Below are 25,125 nucleotides of genomic sequence, written 5' to 3' on the forward strand. Positions count from 1 at the left end.
TGCCGGTTCATTATCATTTCTACAGTTTCAATTTGGATTTAGTCATTTGAAAGTATATTAAGTTCGTTCCCCCCCAATTTTCTTTTCTCCACAAAAAACTACATTAACATACTCAAGCCACCCGAGCGCTTGTAACTCCTGATCTAAAATGTTCCAGATAAATAACCTCCAGATAAATAACCTCCAGATAAATAACCTCCAGATAAATGTCCTCCAGATAAATGTCCTCCAGATGAATAACCCCCAGATAAATAACCCCCAGATAAATAACCTCCAGATAAATAACCTCCAGATAAATAATCTCCAGATAAATAACCTCCAGATAAATAACCTCCAGATAAATAACCTCCAGATAAATGACCTCCAGATAAATGACCTCCAGATAAATAACCTCCAGATAAATAACCTCCAGATAAATAACCTCCAGATAAATAACCTCCAGATAAATGACCTCCAGATAAATAACCTCCAGATAAATAACCTCCAGATAAATAACCTCCAGATAAATGACCACTAAATGACCTCCAGATAAATAACCTCCAGATAAATAACCTCCAGATAAATGACCTCCAGATAAATGACCTCCAGATAAATAACCCCCAGATAAATAACCTCCAGATAAATGTCCTCCAGATAAATAACCTCCAGATAAATGATCTCCAGATAAATAACCTCCAGATAAATAACCTCCAGATAAATAACCTCCAGATAAATGACCACTAAATGACCTCCAGATAAATAACCTCCAGATAAATGACCTCCAGATAAATGACCTCCAGATAAATGACCTCCAGATAAATAACCTCCAGATAAATAACCTCCAGATAAATGTCCTCCAGATAAATAACCTCCAGATAAATGACCTCTAGGTAAATAACCTCCAGATAAATGACCTCCAGATAAATGACCTCTAGATAAATAACCTCCAGATAAATAACCTCCAGATAAATGACCTCCAGATAAATGTCCTCCAGATAAATGACCTCTAGATAAATAACCTCCAGATAAATGACCTCCAGATAAATAACCTCCAGATAAATAACCTCCAGATAAATAACCTCCAGATAAATGACCACTAAATGACCTCCAGATAAATAACCTCCAGATAAATAACCTCCAGATAAATAACCTCCAGATAAATAACCTCCAGATAAATGACCACTAAATAACCTCCAGATAAATAACCTCCAGATAAATGACCTCCAGATAAATGACCTCCAGATAAATAACCTCCAGATAAATAACCTCCAGATAAATGACCTCCAGATAAATAACCTCCAGATAAATAACCTCCAGATAAATAACCTCCAGATAAATGTCCTCGAGATAAATAACCTCCAGATAAATGACCTCTAGATAAATAAGCTCCAGATAAATGACCTCCAGATAAATGACCTCTAGATAAATAACCTCCAGATAAATAACCTCCAGATAAATAACCTCCAGATAAATAACCTCCAGATAAATAACCTCCAGATAAATGACCTCCAGATAAATGTCCTCCAGATAAATGACCTCTAGATAAATGACCTCCAGATAAATAACCTCCAGATAAATAACCTCCAGATAAATAACCTCCAGATAAATAACCTCCAGATAAATAACCTCCAGATAAATAACCTCCAGATAAATGACCTCCAGATAAATGTCCTCCAGATAAATGACCTCCAGATAAATGACCTCCAGATAAATGACCTCTAGATAAATTACCTCCAGATAAATAACCTCCAGATAAATAACCTCCAGATAAATAACCTCCAGATAAATAACCTCCAGATAAATGACCTCTAAATGACCTCCAGATAAATGACCTCTAAATGACCTCCAGATAAATGACCTCCAGATAAATAACCTCCAGATAAATAACCTCCAGATAAATAACCTCCAGATAAATAACCTCCAGATAAATTACCACTAAATGACCTCCAGATAAATTACCTCCAGATAAATAACCTCCAGATAAATGATCTCCAGATAAATAACCTCCAGATAAATGACCACTAAATGACCTCCAGATAAATAACCTCCAGATAAATAACCTCCAGATAAATGATCTCTAGATAAATAACCTCCAGATAAATAACCTCCAGATAAATGACCTCCAGATAAATAACCTCCAGATAAATAACCTCCAGATAAATAACCTCCAGACAAATGACCTCCAGACAAATAACCTCCAGATAAATAACCTCCAGATAAATAACCTCCAGATAAATGACCTCCAGATAAATAACCTCCAGATAAATGACCTCCAGATAAATAACCTCCAGATAAATAACCTCCAGATAAATAACCTCCAGATAAATGACCTCCAGATAAATAACCTCCAGATAAATAACCTCCAGATAAATAACCTCCAGATAAATAACCTCCAGATAAATAACCTCCAGATAAATGACCTCCAGATGAATAACCCCCAGATAAACAACCTCCAGATAAATGATCTCTAAATGATCTCCAGATAAATAACCTCCAGATAAATGACCTCCAGATAAATAACCTCCAGATAAACAACCTCCAGATAAATGATCTCTAAATGATCTCCAGATAAATAACCTCCAGATAAATAACCTCCAGATAAATAACCTCCAGATAAATGTCCTCCAGATGAATAACCTCCAGATAAATAACCTCCAGATAAATAACCTCCAGATAAATAACCTCCAGATAAATGACCTCCAGATGAATAACCCCCAGATAAACAACCTCCAGATAAATGATCTCTAAATGATCTCCAGATAAATAACCTCCAGATAAATGACCTCCAGATAAATAACCTCCAGATAAACAACCTCCAGATAAATGATCTCTAAATGATCTCCAGATAAATAACCTCCAGATAAATAACCTCCAGATAAACAACCTCCAGATAAATGATCTCTAAATAATCTCCAGTTAAATAACCTCCAGATAAATAACCTCCAGATAAATAACCTCCAGATAAATGATCTCTAAATGATCTCCAGATAAGACCACCAGTTATACATTTGGTTTCCTAACTTAATAGCTAAGTGGCTAGCTTGCAAGATCAAGCTTCTTGGTTACAGCGGAGACAATTAATCAACTCCTGGATAAAGACCCCTGCTGCCTAAATTTGATTGTGAGTAAACAAAAAAATATATATATATTTGTATTTTTTACGTTTGTAAATAAATAGCGCCCCTTGTGTGCATCGTATACCCCGGTATGGTACAGGAACCGTATGAAGGAATGAACATCTGGATACCACCAAACCTAGTGTGTGTGTGTGTGTGTGTGTGTACTCACGGTGGGGTTGCGGTGGTCTGGTACTCTATAGTTCTGGTTCTGCAGCAGTCTGCAGCCGTCCTTAGCCAGTCTCTGGACCAGCTCTAGTCTGGTCAGCTCCTCGCGGCCACACACACCGTCCGGCCGCACACACACACTCCCCACGTTGCCGCGGAGCGAACACCCCCCCCCCAGCTGTAAGGAGGGGGGCTGAGAGAACAGGTAGCTTAGTCCACAGCCCAATGACATCACCAGGGTCAGAGGTTAAATATAAGAGCAGGTTAACACCCCAAAATAACTCTCTCTATTTCGATCAAATCTACCCGACTCTCACTGTCTGTCAGTCTCAGGGTCTCTTCCTGTCTCTCTGTCTGTAAATCCCTCTCTCTTTCTGTCTATGTGCTCTCTTTGCTGTCCCAAACTATCTGAACTCAATCTCTCTATGTCTGTTCTTCTGAACAGGGTTGGTGCCTCCTCCCTAGCAGAGGGCTGGCTTTAGAAACACTGTGTCTGGGCGGGAGAGGGTTACCCTAACTCTAACCCTAACACACCCAGATGTCCTACTGGAACAGGACATGACATGACATGAGAGAGAGAGAGAGAACGAGAGAGAAAAGAGAGAGAGAGGTGAAGAAAGAGAGAGAGAGCGAGAAGGAGAGAGAGAAAAGAAAGAGAGGTGAAGAAAGAGAGAGAGAGAGAGAGAGAGAAGGAGAGAGAGAGAGAGCATGTGTGTGTATAGTGAAGAACAGTGAAACAAACACCATTGTAAATACAACCCATATTTATGTTTATTTATTTTCCCTTTTGTACTTTAACTATTTGCACATCATAACAACACTGTACATAGACATTTCAAATGGCTTTATTCTTTTGGAACTTTTGTTTACAGTGAATTTTGTATTGTTTGTTTCACTTTTGTTTGTTTGTTTCACTTTTGTTTATTATCTAGAGAGAGAGAGAGAGAGAGAGAGAGAGAGAGAGAGAGAGAGAGAGGGAGAGAGAGAGAGAGAGAGAGAGAGAGAGAGAGGAAGGGGGGCAGGAACAAGTAAATTGATAGGACAAGGTAGGAAAGTAGATTAGAGAGTAGAGGAGAGTGATTAGAGGGGGGTAGTTAGAGGGTAGTTAGAGGGTGGTTAGAGGGGGTAGTTAGAGGGTGGTTAGAGGGGGGTGGTTAGAGGGGGGTAGTCAGAGGGTGGTTAGAGGGGGGTAGCTAGGGGGTAGTTAGAGGGTGGTTAGAGGGTGGTAGTTAGAGGGTGTTTAGAGGGAGTGGTTAGAGGGGGGTGGTTAGAAGGGGGTGGAAAGAGGGTGGCAGAGGGGGGTTAGAGAGGGGTGGTTAGAGGGGGGTAGTTAGAGGGTGGTTAGAGGGGGGTGGTTGGAGGGGGCAGTTAGAGGGTAGTTAGAGGGGGGTAGTGAGAGGGTGGTAGTTAGAGGGTAGTTAGAGGGTGGTAGTTAGAGGGCAGTTAGAGGGGGGTAGTTAGAGAGTGGTAGTTAGAGGGTAGTTAGAGGGGGGTAGTGAGAGGGTGGTAGTTAGAGGGTAGTTAGAGGGTGGTAGTTAGAGGGCAGTTAGAGGGGGGTAGTTAGAGGGTTGTAGTTAGAGGGTAGTTAGAGGGGGGTAGTTAGAGAGGGTAGGTTGTATTGGGGATGGAGAGGAGGGTAGTTAGAGGAGGTAGGTTGTATTGGGGACAGGAGGGCAGTTAGAGGAAGGGTAGTTAGAGGAGGGCAGTTAGAGCAGGGGTAGTTAGATGGGTAGGTTGTATTGGGGCCAGGAGGGTAGAGAGAGGGGGTAGTTAGAGGAGGACAGTAAGAGCAAGAGTAGTTGGAAAGGGTAGGTTGTATTGGGGATGGAGAGAAGGGTAGTTAGAGGGGGAAGTTAGAGGAGGGTAGTTAGACGGGTTGGTTGTATTGGGGACTGGAGGGTAGTTAAACGGGTAGGTTGTATTGGGGACAGGAGGATAGTTAGAGGAGGTAGATTGTATTGGGGACAAGAGGATAGTTAGAGAAGGTAGATTGTATTGGGGACAGGAGGGCAGCTAGAGGGGGTAGGTTGTATTGGGGAGAGGAGGGCAGTTCGAGGGGGTGGGGTGGTCCCTGGGGTGATGGTGGTAGTATGATGGTATCATCAGTAGCTGGCCGTGTGGAATGTTTATTTACATTGGAGTCTACACTGTTTGGATTGAGTGTGAGTGTGAGTGAGTGAGTGTGTGTGTGTGTGTGTTGACTGGCTGAGAGCAGGGTACTTCCTGAGAGTGAAACTATCGCTAAGTGCCACCACACACACACACACACACACACACACACACACACACACACACACACACACACAAACACACACACACACACAAAATGACCTTCTCGCAAACACCCCTGATAACAACACACACTATCAGACCCACAACCCTTACCCTAACTCTAACCCACAACCCTAACCCTAACTCTAACCCACATCCCTAACCCTAACTCTAACCCACAACCCTAACTCTAACCCACAACCATAACTCTAACCCACAACCCTAACTCCAACTACAACCCTAACTCTAACTATAACCCTAACTCTAACTACAACCCTAACTCTAACTCTAACCTACAACCCTTACTCAAACCCACAACCCTAACTCTAACTCAAACCCACAACCCTAACTCTAACTCAACCCAAAACCCTAACCCTAACTCTAACCCACAACCCTAACACTAACCCACAACCCTAACTCTAACCGACAACCCTAACCATAATCCTAACCATAACCCACAACCTTAACTCTAACCCACAACCCTAACACTAACCCACAATGCTAACTCTAACTCTAACCAACAACGCTAACCCTAACCCACAACCCAAACCAAAAGCCCAACTAAAACTCTAGCACACAACCCTAACTCTAACCCACAACCCTAACACTAACCCACAACCCTAACACTAACCCACAACCCTAACTCTAACCCACAACCCTAACACTAACCCACAACCCTAACACTAACCCACAACCCTAACTCTAACCCACAACCCTAACACTAACCCACAACCCTAACCCACAACCCTAACCCACAACCTCAACTCTAACCCACAACCCTAACACTAACCCACAACCCTAACTCTAACCCACAACCCTAACCCACAACCCTAGCACTAACCCACAACCCTAACTCTAACTCTAACCCACAACCCTAACCCACAACCCTAACACTAACCCACAACCCTAACTCTAACCCACAACCCTAACCCACAACCCTAACACTAACCCACAACCCTAACACTAACACTAACCCACAACCCTAACTCTAACCCACAACCCTAACACTAACCCACAGCCCTAACTCTAACACTAACCCACAACTCTAACTGTAACCCACAACCCTAACTGTAACCCACAACCCTAACACTAACTCTAACCCACAACCCTAATTCTAACTCTAACCCACACCCACAGCCCTAACTCTAACCCACAACCCTAACTCTAATTCTAACTCTAACCCACAGCCCTAACTCTAAACCACAACCCTAACTCTAACTCTAACTCTAACCCACAACCCTAACTCTAACACACAACCCTAACTCTAACTCTAACCCACAACCCTAATTCTAACTCTAACCCACAGCTCTAACTCTAACCCACAACCATAACTCTAACCCACAACCCTAACTCTAACCCACAGCTCTAACTCTAACCCAAAACCCTAACTCTAACCCACAACCCTAACACTAACCCACAACCCTAACTCTAACTCTAAGCTACAACTCTAACTCTAACCCACAACCCAAATTCTAACTCTAACCCACAGCTCTAACTCTAACCCACAACCATAACTCTAACCCACAACCCTAACTCTAACCCACAGCTCTAACTCTAACCCACAACCATAACTCTAACCCACAACCCTAATTCTAACTATAACCCACAGCCCTAACTCTAACCCACAACCCTAACTCTAACCCACAACCCTAACACTAACCCACAACCCTAACACTAACCCACAACCCTAACTCTAACTCTAAGCTACAACTCTAACTCTAACCCACAACCCAAATTCTAACTCTAACCCACAGCTCTAACTCTAACCCACAACCATAACGCTAACTCTAACCAACAACCATAACTATAACCCACAACCCTAACTCTAACCCACAACCCTAAATCTAACCCACAACCCTAACCGACAACCCTAACTCTAACCCACAACCCTAACCCTAACTCTAACACTAACTCTAACATACAACTCTAACCCACAGTCCTAACCCTAACCTACAACCCAAACTTTAACTAACCCACAACCCTTACTCTAACCCACAATCATAACTCTAACCCACAACCCTAACTATAACCAGCAACCCTAACCGACAACCCTAACTCTAACTCACAACCCTAACCCAAACCCAGAACCCTAACTCTAACCCACAACCCTAACTCTAACCCACAATCCTAACGCTAACTATAACACTAACCCACAACCCTAAATCTAAACCACAACCCTAACTCTAACACACAACCCTAACCCTAACCACAACCCTAACCCACAACCCTAACTCTAACCCAAAACGCTAACTCTAACTCTAACATACAACTCTAACCCAGAGTCCTAACCCTAACCTACAACCCAAACTTTAACCAAATCACAACCCTTACTCTAACCCACAACCCTAACTCAAACCCACAATCCTGACTCTAACCAACAACCCTGACTCTAACTCTAACCCACAACCTTAACTATAACCCACAACCCACAACCCTAACCCACAACTCCAACCCTAACCCACAACCCAAACTATAACCCACAACCCTAATCCACAACTCCAACTCTAACCCACAACCCTAAATCAAACTCTAACCCACAACCCTAACTATAACCCACAACCCTAACCCACAACTCCAACTCTAACCCACAACCCTGACTCTAACCCACAACTCTAACTATAACCCACAACCCTAACTCTAACCCACAATCCTAACCCACAACTCCAACTCTAATCCGCAACCCTAACTCTAACCCACAACCCCAACTCTAACCCACAACCCTAAATCTAACCCTCAACCCAAACTATAACTAACCCACAACCCTTACTCTAACCCACAACCCAAACTCTAACCCACAACCCTAACCCACAACCCTAACTCGAAATAACTCTAACCCACAACCCCAACTCTAACCCACAACCCAAACTCGAAATAACTCTAACCCACAACCCAAACTCTAACCCACAACCCTAAATCTAACCCTCAACCCAAACTATAACTAACCCACAACCCTTACTCTAACCCACAACCCTAACTCTAACCCACAACCCTAACCCACAACCCTAGCTCTAACCACAACCCAACTCTAACCCACAATCCTAAGCCTAACCCACAACCCTAACTTTAACTAACTCACAACCCTAACTTTAACTAACCCACAACCCTAACTCTAACCCACAACCCTAACTTTAACTAACCCACAACCCTAACTCTAACCCACAACCCTAACTCACAACCCTAACTCTAATCCACAACCCTAACTCTAACCACAACGCAATTCTAACCCACAATCCCAACCCTAACCCACAACCCTAACATTAACTAACCCACAACCCTAACTCTAACCCATAACCCTAACTCTAACCTACAACCCTAACTCTAACCCACAACGCTAACTTTAATTAACCCACAACCCTAACTCTAACCCACAACCCTAACTTTAACTAACCCACAACCCTAACTCTAACCCACAACCCTAACTTGAACTAACCCACAACCCTATCTCTAACCCACAACCCTAACTCTAACCCACAACCCTAACTCTAACCCCTGACTCTAACCCAAAACCCTAACTCTAACCCCTCACTCTAACCCACAACCCTAACTCTAACCCCTCACTCTAACCCCTAACCCCTCATTCTAACCCCTTACTAACCCACAACCTTAACTCTAACCCCTCACTCTAACCCCTCACTAACCCACAACCCTCACTCTAACCCCTCACTCTAACCCCTCACTCTAACCCCTCACTCTAACCCACAACCCTAACTCTAACCCCTCACTCTAACCCCTAACTCTAACCCCTCACTCTAACCCCTCACTAACCCACAACCTTAACTCTAACCCCTCACTCTAACCCCTCACTAACCCACAACCCTCACTCTAACCCCTAACTCTAACCCCTCACTCTAACCCCTAACTTTAACCCCTCACTCTAACCCCTCACTCTAACCCCTAACTCTAACCCCTAACTTTAACCCCTCACTCTAACCCCTCACTCTAACCCCTCACTCTAACCCCTCACTCTAACCCCTCACTCTAACCCACAACCCTAAGTCCCCTGTCTCCCATCTTCTACTTCCTTGCTAAAACACAGAGAACAGCCAAGTAAACACACTCGCAGACACTCATATGCATGAGTGCACACCACACACACACACACACACACACACACACACACACACACACACACACACACACACACACACACACACACACACACACACACACACTAGGAATTATTGAAGGAGAGTAAAGGTGTATTCTGTACAGACGGACAAACACTACTCCCTCTTCCTCTCCCTGCTCTTCTGCCCTGTTCTATTCCCTCTTCCTCTCCCTGCTCTTCTACCCTGTTGTACTCCCTCTTCCTCTCCCTGCTCTTCTCCCCTGTTCTACTCCCTCTTCCTCTCCCTGCTCTTCTCCCCTGTTCTACTCCCTCTTCCTCTCCCTGCACTTCTCCCCTGTTGTACTCCCTCTTCCTCTCCCTGCTCTTCTGCCCTGTTCTACTCCCTCTTCCTCTCCCTGCTCTTCTGCCCTGTTCTACTCCCTCTTCCTCTCCCTGCTCTTCTCCCCTGTTCTACTCCCTCTTCCTCTCCCTGCACTTCTCCCCTGTTGTACTCCCTCTTCCTCTCCCTGCTCTTCTGCCCTGTTCTACTCCCTCTTCCTCTCCCTGCTCTTCTGCCCTGTTCTACTCCCTCTTCCTCTCCCTGCTCTTCTCCCCTGTTCTACTCCCTCTTCCTCTCCCTGCTCTTTTCCCCTGTTCTACTCCTTCTTCCTCTCCCTACTCTTCTCCCCTGTTCTACTCCCTCTTCCTCTCCCTGTTCTACTCCCTCTTCCTCTCCCTGCTCTTCTCCCCTGTTCTACTCCCTCTTCCTCTCCCTGTTCTACTCCCTCTTCCTCTCCCTGCTCTTCTCCCCTGTTCTACTCCCTCTTCCTCTCCCTGATCTACTCCTTCCTCTTCTCCCTGCTCTTCTCCCCTGTTGTACTCCCTCTTCCTCTCCCTGTTCTACTCATTCTTCCTCTCCCTGTTCTACTCCCTCTTCCTCTCCCTGCTCTTCTCCCCTGTTGTACTCTCTCTGCCTCTCCTCTCCTGCGTTAGTGTGTGTATGTGTGTGAGTGTCCTACCGTGGTGTTCTCGTCGCTGGGTGTGGGTGTCTCCCGGGGGATGGCGTCTGGTGACTCTGGGCCACCCTGCTCTGCCACTACAACCATGTTAGATTGACAGCTGTCAGGACTAAGCCACAACTAAAAAAATATTTTATTTGCTGAAACTAAAAGAAATCTTACAGTGGCACAAACACACAATACAGTAACACACTTACTGGCTTTGCGAGCCTTGCGGGCGAGAGCAACAGCCAACTCATTCTGCACCTGCAGAGACAGAGCATACACAATCAGTATGGCAGCTCATTTCAGACAGACAGACAGACACACACACACACAACTAACCGTGGAGGTGAGCCTATCTAATGCTTTCATCTGGAGAAAGCTGTCCCCACAGACATCTCTGTTCCCCTCTGAGTCCTCCTCAGACCTATAACACAAACACACACCATTAGTTTTTCCAGTCTTCTCTTCATGTCTCTGCTGGTCTCTACTGGTCTCTACTGTCTCAACGGTTCTCTACTGGTCTCTACTGGTCTCTACTGGCCTCTACTGGCCTCTACTAGTCTCTACTAGTCTCTACTACTCTACTGGTCTCTACTGGTCTCTACTGGTCTCTACTGGTCTTTACTGCTCTCTACTGGTCTCTACTGGTCATTACTGGTCACTCTACTGGATATCTCTACTGCTTGTCTTTTTGCCTTCCTAAAACAGGAAACAGCACCTAGTTCTCCCTCTTCTCTCTTTCCTCCTCTTTCTCTCTCCCTCTCCCTCCCTGCCTATGTGTGTGTGTGGGTGTGTGTGTGTGTGTGTGTGTGTGTGTGTGTATGTGTGTGTGTGTGTGTGTGTGTGTGTGTGTGTGTGTGTGTGTGTGCGCGACATGCCTGTGTGTGTGTATAAACAGCACAGTGTTTTAGGGTAAACTAATCTCAGTGCCCTCAGACCTCTGATGTAATGTGTTTTTTCTCTCTCTAACACACACACACACACACACACACACACACACACACACACACACACACACACACACACACACACACACACACACACACACACACACACACACACACACACACACACACACACACACACACACACACACACACACACACACACACACCTTCCCAGGCTAATTTGTATATCATTTGAATTTGATCTGTGGCTTCAGTGCAATGGTTGCAGAGGAGGAAGTGTGTATGTGTGTATCTGTGTGTGTGAGAGTGATCTGATAAACCATGATGGATGCAGTAGCAGGACAGGTAGTGATAGCATCACACTCTCTCTCTCTCTCTTTTCCTCCCTACATCCCTCCCTCCCACAATTTCTACTTCCTGACTACACAGAAGAGGACAAGGCTAGTGGAGGAGAGAAAGGGGGGGAGGAAGGGGGAGGGGAGGAAGGGGAGGAGAGGATGGGGGAGGAGAGGAAGGGGGAGGGGAAGAGAGGAAGGGGGAGGAGAGGAAGAAAAAGGGAGGAAGGGGAGAGGAAGGGGAGGACGGGGGAGGAGGAGAGGAGGGGGGGAGGGGAGGAATGGGAGGAGAGGATGGGGAGGAGAGGAAGGGGGAGGGGAGAGGAGGAAGGGGGAGGAGAGGAAGGTGAGGAAGGTGGAGGAGAGGAGAGGAAGGTGGAGGAGAGGAGAGGAAGGGGGAGGACAGGGGAGGAGGAGAGGAAGGTGGAGGAGAGGAAGGGGGAGGAGAGGAAGAGGAGGGGGATTACAGGGGAGGAGGAGAGGAAGGTGGAGGAGAGGAGAGGAAGGGGGAGGAGAGGAAGGGGAGGATGGGGGAGGAGAGGAAGGAGAGGAAGGGGAGGACGGGGGAGGAGAGGAGAGGAAGGGGGAGGGGAGGAGGAGAAGGGGGGCCTAGGGATCTATCTCTCCTCCTCTGTCTTTGTCCCTTCCTCTTCTCTCTCGTCAGAAGTGATCAACTCTCTCTCTTTCTCTCTGTCCCCTCTTTCTCCCGTTCTCTCTCTTCTCCCCCTCTTTTCTTACTCTTTCTCCTCCCCCCCTCTCTCTCCTCTCCCCCATTCTGTCCTCTCTCCTCTCTCTAAGTGACAGATTGAGTTCAGTAGCAGGCTCAGTTGGAATGCCACACAGACCAGTTAGAATTCTATCGGAGGGAACAGGAATTCTGCGTGACACTCAGAACACCGGTGTGCTCCCTCAACACGCTCCCAGCTCCTGCTATGAGAGTCTATTAGACAGTGTGTTTGTGTTTGTGTGTGTGTTTGTGTGTTTGTGAGTGTGTGTCAATGCCAGACTAAGGGATTAACAGTATGTGGAGAGATTAGAGATGAATCTTGTCAGTTGGAATCACGGATTCAGTTAGAACACGGATGTTCGTGTGTGTGTTCATGTGTGATGGTCATGTAAGACCCAGGCAACACTGGGTCACGTTCACACACACGTTCACACACAAACACACACACACAATTACCCAGTTCTGAACTGGACGTATGGGACAAGCTGTAGGAGGAGCCTAACAGCCTCTGGCCACGCCTCCTTCTCCAGGCCACAGAACTCGCAGGCTGCAGACTCACACTCCTCAAAGCTGAACTGGTAGTAGGAGTTAGAGTCCCCAAACACCACGCGCTGGTCCACTGAAACACACACACACATATATAGATAGACTGGTCCACTGAAACACACACACACATATAGATAGACTGGTTCACTGAAACACACACACACATATATAGATAGACTGGTCCACTGAAACCCACACACACATATAGATAGACTGGTTCACTGAAACACACACACACATATATAGATAGACTGGTCCACTGAAACACACACACATAGATAGACTGGTTCACTGAAACACACACACACATAGATAGACTGGTCCACTGAAACACACACACACACACACACACACACTGGTCCACTGAAACACACACACACAGATATAGATATACTGGTCCACTGAAACACACATATAGACTCTGATGACATGGCAAGGTAAAACAGTCAGGCAGCTGAATCTGGGAAGGTGAACATTACGTACTGTATAAGAATGTGTGGGTGTGTGTGTGTGCGTGTGTGTGTGTGTGTGTGTGTGTGTGTGTGTGTGTGTGTGTGTGTGTGCGTGCGTGCGTGCGTGTCAGGGGAGAACGACTGCCCCCTATGATTGAAGCCACAGCAGTTCAAGGCCAACCGAGGTACTGCAGGCAATGCTAGCAGAAAACAGGATAGGATAGGATCCCCCATTATAGTGAATAGAAAAATAGCAATCTTATCTTAAACCCATAACCATGTGTGAGGTGTATACTTTTGATTCAAAGTAGATTTGTTTAAGACTACACTTGGACCCTGATTTAGCCCACTGCAGTAAAAGGTTAACCAATTTAATTTGGCTTCAATACGCTATTGAGTCTTAGTAATGAATGGTGTCACGTGATCGATGGCTTTGTCCATTCATATATACAGTCACTGGCGTAGCTAACCCCTTCCCCCCCAACCCCCAGAGGTTTTGAAATACAGGAAATTAGCTTAAAACCTGCACAATTTTCACTCAGCGCTTTGCAAAATGTGTAGAATAGCAGAAAATTAGCTCAGGGATTCTTGAATGTCGGGACAATCCTTGTACGGCAGGGAAAACTGAAGCAAAGGATCCACAATTCAAACTCTGCAACAACATAAAAAAATCCAATTTGTTTCCTGAAAAACAGCATGTTGCTTTCCATGCTGTGATAGCTGACACCTTGGTCTATCAAAATATACATTTAAAAAATGTGTTAATATTAAAACAAATATTTGTGGAAAAAAAGTTGAGATTGTCTCATCTTTCAAGAATCCCTGAGCTCTAAAAACAGCAACATTTTCTCTCAGCCTTATGGCTAAATTGTGTAAAATAGCATGAGATTAGTTACAAAACTGCAAATGTTTCTGTCTGCCCCAGGCCAAAAATATATCATTCCCATCCCTGCAAGACGTCACCGGCGTGTACTCACCAGACAGCAGGATGCCCAGCTCCAGTAAGACCTGCCAGACACGCACAGCCATGCTCCGACAGCGCACGTACACACACTGCTCACACAGCCACTGAACCAGGTCTACACCCACGTAGCTACGCCTGGAAACACACAGCATCAATACACACACACATGAACACACACATCGATGTGTCCTTAGATGGCAATTAGTGTTCAGCAGGGCACTCTGTTGGAATGGATCACTCAGCAATGGATGCAGTATGTCACCATGGTAACTTCAGGTTAAAATAAAGTTCTATATTTTTCACATAACCGTGCCAATCCGAACCGTACTGTGCTGGCTTTAATATTTTCCTTTCAGAATTGTCAGCATGGTTCCAGGCTTCCAGCAACTGTGAAGTGAACTCAAGCACTCGAGTATAGAGCGTTGCCATGGTGACACCCAGAACCTGCACTAGGCTACAACGGCGGGCAGATATTTTCAGTTTTAGAACTAGACATAATTCAACGGCAACAACAACACACACACACACACACACACACACACACAAACACTCATAGAGGGGATTGGATTAAGCTGGCCCGGGTTGAACCGGCTCACGTGACCGGGCGAAGCCAGTGAGGGAAGAGTGCCTTTCTCAAATGGAAAGTCATCTGCGCCGCTCTGTCATGTTGTCAACAAGGCAACATGGCGCATCGTTTAGAAATATACAACATATGTTTTCTATAAAATACATCTTCGATATTCATTGGAAATGCAGATGAAGCATTTTTATCAAAAGCAATCACTTTTGCATGTGCAAAATCCGCCAGCTGAATCAAACCCCTCTCTCTCTCTCTCTCTCTCTCTCTCTCTCTCTCTCTCTCTCTCTCTCTCTCTCTCTCTCTCTCTCTCTCTCTCTCTCTCTCTCTCTCTCTCTCTCTCTCTCTCTCTCTCTCTCTCTCTCTCTCTCTCTCTCTCTCTCTCTCTCTCTCTCTCTCTCTCTCTCTCTCTCTCTCTCTCTCTCTCTCTCTCTCTCTCTCTCTCTCTCTCTCTCTCTCTCTCTCTCTCTCTCTCTCTCTCTCTCTCTCTCTCTCTCTCTCTCTCTCTCTCTCTCAGATTTACACACAAAGTGAACAAAAACACACAAGAGTTACCTTATGATCCTGGCGAGGTGAATCTTGTCTTTAGCAGGGTAGGGCCCATTAGACAGGAAAGCATTTCTGACCGCACGCCCTGCACAAGGGAAACTCTGGGAGCAGGACTGACACAAACACCAGTCAAATAAGAAATAAACTCAGCAAAAAACAGAAAAGTCCCTTTTTCAGGACCCTGTATCTCAAAGATAGTTTGAAAAATCCAAATAACTTACAGACAGTAGGCAATTAAGGTCACAGTTATGAAAACTTAGGACACTAAAGAGGCCCTTCTACTGACTGAAAAACACCAAAAGAAAGATGCCCAGGGTCCCTGCTCATCTGCGTGAACGTGCCTTAGGCATGCTGCAAGGAGGCATGAGGACTGCAGGTGTGACCAGGGCAATAAATGGCAATGTCCGTAGTGTGAGATGCTTAAGACAGCGCTACAGGGAGACAGGACGGACAGCTGATCGTCCTCTCAGTGGCCACGTGTAACAACACCTGCACAGGATCGTCACATCCAAACATTACACCCGCTGGACAGGTACAGGATGGCAACAACAACTGCCCGAGTTACACCAGGAACGCACAATCCCTACATCAATCTGTCCGCAATAGGCTGAGAGAGGCTGGACTGAGGGCTTGTAAGCCTGTTGTAAGGCAGGTCCTCACCAAACATCACCGGCAACAATGTCGCCTATGGGCACAAACCCACCGTCGCTGGACCAGACAGGACTGGCAAAAAGTGCTCTTCACTGATGAGTCACGGTTTTGTCTCACCAGGGGTGATGGTCAGATTCGAGTTTATCGTCGAAGGAATGAGCGTTACACCGAGGCCTGTACTCTGGAGCGGGATTGATTTGGAGGTGGATGGTCCGTCATGGTCTGGGGCGGTGTGTCACAGCATTATCGGACTGAGGTTGTTGTCATTGCAGGCAATCTCAACGATGTGCGTTACAGGGAAGACTTCCTCCTCCCTCATGTGGTACAATTCCTGCAGGCTCATCCTGACATGACCCTCCAGCATGACAATCCCACCAGCCATATTGCTTGTTCTGTGCGTGATTTCCTGCAAGACAGGAATCAGTGTTCTGCCATGGCCAGCGAAGAGCCCAGATCTCAATCCCATTGTGCACGTCTGGGACCTGTTGGATCGGAGGGTGAGGGCTAGGGCCATTCCCCCCAGAAATGTCCGGGAACTTGCAGGTGCCTTGGTGGAAGAGTGGGGTAACATCTCACAGCAAGAACGGGCAAATCTGGTGCAGTCCATGAGGAGGAGATGCACTGCAGTACTTAATGCAGCTGGTGGCCACACCAGATACTGACTGTTACTTTTGATTTTGACCCCCCCCCCTTTGTTCAGGGACACATTATTCCATTTCTGTTAGTCACATGTCTGTGGAACTTGTTCAGTTTATGTCTCAGTTGTAGAATCTTGTTATGTTCATTCAAATATTTACACATGTTAATCGTAATTAATCACTCCAGAGAAGGCGTTTCCACTGCTCCAGAGTCCAATGGCGGCAAGCTTTACACCACTCCAGTCGACACTTGGCATTGTGCATGGTGATCTTAGGCTCGTGTGCGGATATATATATATATATATATATATATACACCATCATTTGCAAATAAATTCATTAAAAATCCTACAATGTGATTTTCTGGATTTTTTTTCTCATTTTGTCCGTCATTGTTGAAGTGTACCTATGATGAAAATTACAGGCCTCTCTCATCTTTTGAAGTGGGAGAACTTGCACAATTGGTGGCTGACTAAATACTTTTTTGCCCCACTGTATATACAGTTGAAGTCGGAGGTTTACATACACTTTTGTTGGAGTCATTAAAACTCGATTTTTCAACCACTCCACAAATTTCTTGTTAACAAACTATAGTTGTGGCAAGTCGGTTAGGACATCTACTTTGTGCATGACACAAGTCATTTTTCCAACAATTATTTCACTTATAATTTACTGTATCACAATGCCAGTGGGTCAGAAGTTAACATACACTAAGTTGGGTGTGCCTTGGAACAGCTTGGAAAATTCCAGAAAATTATGTCATGGCTTTAGAAGCTTCTGATTGGCTACTTGACATCATTTGAGTCAATTGGAGGCGTACCTGTGGATGTATTTCAAGGCCTACCTTCAAACTCAGTGCCTCTTTGCTTGACATCATGGGAAAATCTAAAGAAATCAGCCAAGATCTCAGAAAGTCTGGTTCATCCTTGGGAGTAATTTCCAAACGCCTGAAGGTACCACGTTCATCTGTACAAACAATAGTATGCAAGTATAAACACCATGGGACCACGCAGCCGCCATACCGCTCAGGAAGGAGACGTGTTCTGTCTCCTAGAGATGAACGTACTTTGGTGCAAAAAGTGCAAATCAATCCCAGAACAACAGCAAAGGACCTTGTGAAGATGCTGGAGGAAACAGGTACAAAAGTATCTATATCCACAGTAAAACAAGTCCTATATCGACATAACCTGAAAGGCCGCTCAGCAAGAAAGAAGCCACTGCTCCAAAACCGCCATAAAAAAGCCAGACTATGGTTTGCAATTGTATATGGGGACAAAGATTGTACATTTTGGAGAAAAGTCCTCTGGTCTGATGAAACAGAAATAGAACTGTTTGGCCATAACGACCATCATTATGTTTGGAGGAAAAAGGGAGAGGCTTGCAAGCCGAAGAACACCATCCCAACCGTGAAGCACGGGGTGGCAGCATCATGTTGTGGGGGTGCGTTGATATATTGAAGCAAAATCTCAAGACATCAGTTAAGAAGTTAAAGCTTGGTCACAAATGGGTCTTCCAAATGAACAGTGACCCCAGCCTACAAACCTGCCTCAGTTACACCAGCTCTGTCAGGAGGAATGAGCCAAAATTCACCCAACTTATTGTGGGAAGCTTGTGGAAGGCTACCCGAAATGTTTGACCCAAGTTAAACAATTTAAAGGCAATGCTGCCAAATACTAATTGAGTGTATGTAAACTTCTGACCCACTGGGAATGTGATGAAATAAATAAAAGCTGAAATAAATCATTCTCTCTACTATTATTCCGACATTTCACATTCTTAAAATAAAGTGGTGATCCTAACTGACCTAAGACAGGGAATTTTTACTAAGATTAAATGTCCGGAATTGTGAAAAACTGAGTTTAAATGTATTTGGCTGAGGTGTATGTACACTTCCGACTTCAACTGTATATAGTGTGTATATCTTTTAGCAGACGTGTTTGTGTGTGTGTGTGTGTGTGTGTGTGTGTGTGTGTGTGTGTGTGTGTGTGTGTGTGTGTGTAGTTGACACTAAGATAACTGTGATGTCAGTGTAACTATTGATATTGAAACACAACAGAACATTGAGATGAAACTATGATGGCGCCATGGTAACTTTGGTCAAGTACTAGCTCTATATTTAAGCAATAAGGCCACAGGGAGGGGTGTGGTATATGGCCAATATACCACAGCTAAGAGCTGCTCTTAGGCACAACGCAACGCAAACCCTTAGCCGTGGTATGTTGGCCGTATATCGCAAACCCCAGAGGTGCCTTACTGCTATTTTAAACTGGTTACCAAAGTAGTTAGAGCAATTTTGTCATACCCGTGGTATACGGCCTGATATACCACGGCTGTCAGCCAATCAACATTCAGGGCTACAGTTTAAAATGTCGAATAGCCTACTTCCAAATACTTTAACTGAAACAAGAGCACCAAAATGTAACATTTTTACATCATGTACGTGTTTGACCAATATGTACAGAGCATTAGGAAAGTATTCAGACCCCTTCCCCTTTTCCACATTTTGTTACGTTACAGACTTATTCTAAAATTGATTTTTTTTTAAAATCCTCATCATTTTACACACAATACCCCATAATGACAAAGTGAAAAATAAAAAACAGAAATACCTTATTTACATAATTATTCATACCTTTTTCTAATAGACTCGAAATTGAGCTCAGGTACATCCTGTTTCCATTGATCAGCCTTGAGACGTTTCTACATCTTGATTGGAGTCCACCTGTGGTGAATTCAATTGATTGGACATGATTTGGAAAGGCACACACCTGTCTAAATAAGGTCCCACAGTTGACAGTGCATGTCAGAGCAAAAACCAAGCCATGAGGTTGAAGGAATTGTCCGTAGAGCTCCAAGACAGGATTGTGTCGAGGCACAGATCTGGGTAAAGGTACCAAAAAAATTTTTTGCAGCATTGACGGTCCCCAAGAACACAGTAGCCTCCATCAATCTTAAATGGAAGAAGTTTGGAACCACCAAGACTCTTCCTAGAGTTGGCCACCCGGCCAAACTGAGCAGGGCCTTGGTCAGGGAGGTGACTAAGAACCCAATGGTCACTCGGACAGAGATCCAGAGTAGAGGATCTGAATACTTATGTAAATGTGATATTTCCGTTGTTTATTTTTTTATACATTTGCAAAAAAAAAAAAAAAAAGTTTTTAGTTTTGTCATTATGGGGTATTATGTGTAGATTGATGAGGGGGAAAAAACAGGTAATCCATTTTAGTACAAGGCTGTAATGTAACAAAATGTGGAAAAAGTCAAGGGGCCTGAATACTTTCCAAATGCACTGTATATGAGTATGATGTCAAGCTACCTCTGTTTGATGAAAAAAAAACATGATTTATTTGACGACCTGACATCACCTCTGGACGTGAGTGTGTGTTGTGTGTTTACCTTGTGAACAGTAGGGCTTGTGCTGGGTCCAGGGATGGTATCAGGTGACTGCTGCCAAGACAAAATCAGAACACACAGTCAGAACACAGTATTAACACACACACACACACACACACACACACACACACACACGCACACACACACACACACACACACACACTAAGTGTGGGCGAGGCTATTCTAACGACGTTAGAATACTGTTCGATTACTTGGAAGAGTATGAATGTTTTTGAAATAATGAATTAGACTCATTTCAGGAAACTAGGCATACATCGTCGCGCGTCACTACTTCACAGGAGAGCCGTTTGAATGTAAACCTTTTTTAAAATATAATTATTTTTTTTTTGCCAGAAATGGAACATGTGATCTTTCATGTGCCTTAATAACAAACTTGTATGCCATCTGTAAATACGAATAAAATTGTTAAATTACAAGCCTAGTTGGTTTATCCATGGAAAAATGCAGTAACCTTCCCGTTAGTCATGATTGGCTGAGATAATGAGTGGGCTGGGCATGCCAAGAGATGAGTTCGGATTGGTCTGCCATGTAGCATGCTTCTGTCTATAACATGAGCTGGTCAGTATGTGAAGGTAATCCTTTCTAACGCAGCGTTTTAAAGATATCACGTAGTAGAACTACATACTACATGCTCTCCACTTTCTTTTTTGAAATCGGTGGAATTATAGTATGGTACCTAAGGAGATGGAGAAAATTCTGGCATTTGATTGCAAATATGCAGCCAAAGTCAAAACGAGAACGCACAGAAGGCTGTTGTTTAAAACACTAGTGTCTCGATTACATCTTCAAACTACGGGCAACCATGGCATCCGTGACAGAGAGGGAGAAGCGCCCATGTATACGGACGGGTAAGAGAGTCTAGCTAGCTACATTTTCAGATACAACACATTTCTAATTTTGTCAGGAAGTCGTCTTCATTGCTAGTTATGGCCTAATATTAGATGGCTAACATCGAACCACGCTACCTGCAGATTCATGCAAAGTAACAGGTTTATGTTTCATTGTCACTGTGACAATTGTGGATAGAAGTAGCTGGTAAATTCGCTCTGGCTATCTACTCCGATTTCAGAGCACTCTCGTCTGAGTGTGCCAGAGCGCTGAATAAATGACGAATTTGCAAACGCTAAACACCCGTTTTGAATATGGCCGGTGTCAGTAAACATTGGCAAAAATAATGAAATTGTTGCCAGCAGCACAGTTACAGTCACAAAAGATCTGGATAACATAAAAACAGCCTAACCAGCGCTGCTAAGGTGAGTAAAATGGTCAGAGTGAGCTGTTCTCTTATTTGTGTCTGGAAGTAGCTAGCCAACGTTAGCCAGTTAGCTTAGGTGCTCGACTGCTTTTGTTAGGTCAGAACGCTCTGATTAACCTTTTCGGCCAGTGTCCAGTGTCCAGCTCCGAGAGCAAAACGCTCTGGGTTTACGAACGCCCAAAGCACTCTCCAGATTAAATTTACGAACACACCCATAGTATAAACCAGCCTTCAGCCTTGAAATCTTTGGTTGTTTAGTACATAGCCTCACATGTGAATGCTTAAAGAGATGGATAAGGCTAAACTTTAAGAGGGTGTGAACGATGCTGAATGGGTGTAGAAAAAGAAGAGCTCTTCAGTACCAAAACATTCAAGGGACATTTTCTCAGAAGTGATGTTACATGTTTATCAAATTTCAAAGCAGAATTACTTTCCCATTGTTCCTCAACTGTAGTGTATGATATACCATTTTCTTGCTATGAGTCTCTACTTTTAACTAATGTAAAAAACACCATTTCATATTTTGCTACATAAGACTGAATGGAGCCGGTGGGTCACAAATAGGCTTTGAATTATCTATGTGACATTGCTAAATAACCCACAAGGATAGACCATTACATTCTCAATTTTGATAAAACAGTTTTATGACCTTTTTTATGAGTGCACCCCATAAAAAAGACACGTTTCACATCTGGAGCTCGTTGTTATTGTCTGTCAATCATACCTGCGCTACAGTCTGAGGCTTCATGTGTAGAAAATTAAGTGGGAGATTTCTAATCAATGCAAAATGGAATTACAATTACAGAATGAAGTTGGATAAATGAGAAGGAGTAGGCTACAATGACCAACCCACAGGTAGGCTGTTTAATATGAATGGAGTTGGATAAATGAGAAGGAGTAGGCTACAATGACCAACCCACAGGTAGGCTGTTTAATATGAATGGAGTTGTTGACTTGGACTGAAATTGGTGCCGGTACTCATTTTGGGATCTGGTATTGTTATATTTAGGTGCAGGAGCTCCACAATACTTTTGAGCTAATATTCTATAAGAGGAACAGGAGCTCAAGCAGTAGAACATTTGAGGTTCCGGAACTCAGCCCTGGTGACCTCCTGCCCAAGTCAAGCCCTGGTGACCTCCTGCCCAAGTCAAGCCCTGGTGACCTCCTGCCCAAGTCAAGCCCTGGTGACCTCCTGCCCAAGTCAAGCCCTGGTGACCTCCTGCCCAAGACAAGATGGCTAATTTAGCTAGCTAGGTTCTTCACATGGATTTGATGCAGTCCAGACAGACAGACACTACCAGATGGTATGATCGATAACCTATGGCAGTAACAAGATTGTCTAACAAGCCCGTGGCGGTTTGGCTACTTTGCCTCAGTGCCACACACACCAGCCCCTGCTCCTCCCTCGCCCCTCCCCCGCCCGTCCAACAGGGCGCAGCCAAACAAACTCTGTGGGACAGCACACCGGCTCTCTAAGCGAACAAGTCTCCATTAAAGTTTCACATAAATATTATTTCCTTAATAAAACATACTTGAAAAAAATATAATGATATTATTTTAATTGTGAAATATTTGAAAATGCCCATGCCTAACACACACACACAGACAAACACACACAGACAAACACACACAGACAAACACACACAGACACACACACGTTTCCAGACAGTGTTTGGGTTAGAAAAGAAGTAGAGCACCATACACTCTCTCTCTCTCTCTCTCGCTGTTGCTGCTGTCGGTAGTGGCCTCAGGCTCAAAGAGAGAGAAAGAGAGAGAGAGACACTGCCCACAAAATGAGGTGGAAACTGAGTTGCACTTCCTGACCTCCTGCCAAATGTATGACCATATTAGAGATACATATTTCCCTCAGACTTCACAGACACACAAAGAATTTGAAAACAAATCCAATATTGATAAACTCCCATATCTACTGGGTGAAATACCACAGTGTCTCATCACAGCAGCAAGATTTGTGACCTGTTGCCACAAGAAAAGGTCAACCAGTGAAGAACAAACACCATTTTAAATACAACCTATATTTATGTTTATTTATTTTCCCTTTTGTACTTTAACTATTTGCACATCATTACAACACTGTAATGATATGACAGTATGACATTTGACATTTTATTTTTTTTGTAGTGTAATGTTAACTGTTAATTTATATTGTTTATTTATTATCTACCTCACTTGCTTTGGCAATGTTAACATATGTTTCCCAAGCCAATAAAGCCCTTAAATTGAATTGAATTGAGAGAGAGAGCAAGAGAGAGTCTACTGTTTGCTGATGATCTGGTGCTTCTGTCCCCAACCAAGGAGGGCCTACAGCAGCACCAAGATCTTCTAGAGATTCTGCCAGACCTGGGCCCTGACAGACCTGGGGCCCTGACAGACCTGGGGCCCTGACAGACCTGGGGCCCTGACAGACCTGGGCCCTGACAGACTTGGGCCCTGACAGACCTGGGCCCTGACAGACTTGGGCCCTGACAGACCTGGGCCCTGACAGACCTGGGCCCTGACAGACTTGGGCCCTGACAGATCTGGGCCCTGACAGTAAATCTCAGGAAGACAAAAATAATGGTGTTCTAAAAAAGGTCCAGTTGCCAAGACAACAAATACAAATTCCACCTAGACACCGTTGTCCTGGAGCACACAAAACACTATACATACATCCGCCTAAACATCAGCGCCACAGGTAACTTCCACAAAGCTGTGAACAATCTGAGAGACAAGGCAAGAACAGCCTTCTGTGCCATCAAAAGGAACATACATTTCAACATACCAATTAGGATTTGGCTAAAAATACTTGAATCAGTCATAGAACCCATTGCCCTTTATGGCTGTGATGTCTGGGGTCCGCTCATCAACCAAGAATTCACAAAATGGGACAAACACCAAATTGAGACTCTGCATGCAGAATTCTGCAAAAATAATTATCAAAAGCCAGAAAAGAGCCATTAAGTTCTACAACCAATTAAAAGGAAGCGATTCCCGAAACTTGGCCCTAAACAGAGAGTACACAGTGGCAGAAGACCTGACCACTGTGACTGACCCAAACTTAAGGAAAGCTTTGACTATGTACAGACTCAGTGAGCATAGCCTTGCTATTGAGAAAGGCCGCCGTAGGCAGACATGGCTCTCAAGAGAAGACAGGCTATGTGCTCACTGCCCACAAAATGAGGTGGAAACTGAGCTGCACTTCCTAACCTCCTGCCCAATGTATGACCATATTAGAGACACATATGTACAGTGGGGGGGGGGGGGGGGGGGGGGTATTTGAACCCTTTGGAATTACCAGGATTTCTCCATATATTGGTCATCAAATTTGACCGGATCTCATCTAAGTCACAACAGTAGACAAACAGTGTGCTTTAACTAATAACACACAACGTATTGTATTCTTCTTGTCTATATTGAAAACATAATTTAAACATTCACAGTGTAGGTTGGAAAAAGTATGTGAACCCCTAGACTAATGACTTCGCCAACAGCTAATCGGAGGCACGAGTCTGCTAACCTGGAGT

The 25,125-nt window shown here is 44.4% G+C and overlaps 1 protein-coding gene across 3 annotated transcripts in view; it reads right to left on the reverse strand.

Moving 5' to 3' along the window:
* The window catches only part of LOC110487912 (rap guanine nucleotide exchange factor 5), an 84,181-nt gene that overhangs the window by 44,239 nt on the left and 14,817 nt on the right, over positions 1-25,125 (reverse strand). For 2 of the 3 annotated variants that reach the window (XM_036970894.1, XM_036970892.1), the window contains exons 2-9: positions 20,329-20,379; positions 15,651-15,757; positions 14,532-14,653; positions 13,013-13,175; positions 10,926-11,010; positions 10,799-10,847; positions 10,602-10,678; positions 3,268-3,456 (exon numbers count right to left, since the gene is read on the reverse strand). In XM_036970894.1, the coding sequence (XP_036826789.1) occupies positions 3,268-3,456; positions 10,602-10,678; positions 10,799-10,847; positions 10,926-11,010; positions 13,013-13,175; positions 14,532-14,653; positions 15,651-15,757; positions 20,329-20,379 (843 nt within the window). The remainder of the gene's footprint in view (positions 1-3,267; positions 3,457-10,601; positions 10,679-10,798; positions 10,848-10,925; positions 11,011-13,012; positions 13,176-14,531; positions 14,654-15,650; positions 15,758-20,328; positions 20,380-25,125) is intronic. The other variant, XM_036970893.1, reaches the window with a different exon arrangement.

The sequence above is a fragment of the Oncorhynchus mykiss genome, chromosome 32 (assembly GCF_013265735.2).
Source record: "Oncorhynchus mykiss isolate Arlee chromosome 32, USDA_OmykA_1.1, whole genome shotgun sequence".
Lineage (NCBI taxonomy): Eukaryota > Metazoa > Chordata > Actinopteri > Salmoniformes > Salmonidae > Oncorhynchus > Oncorhynchus mykiss.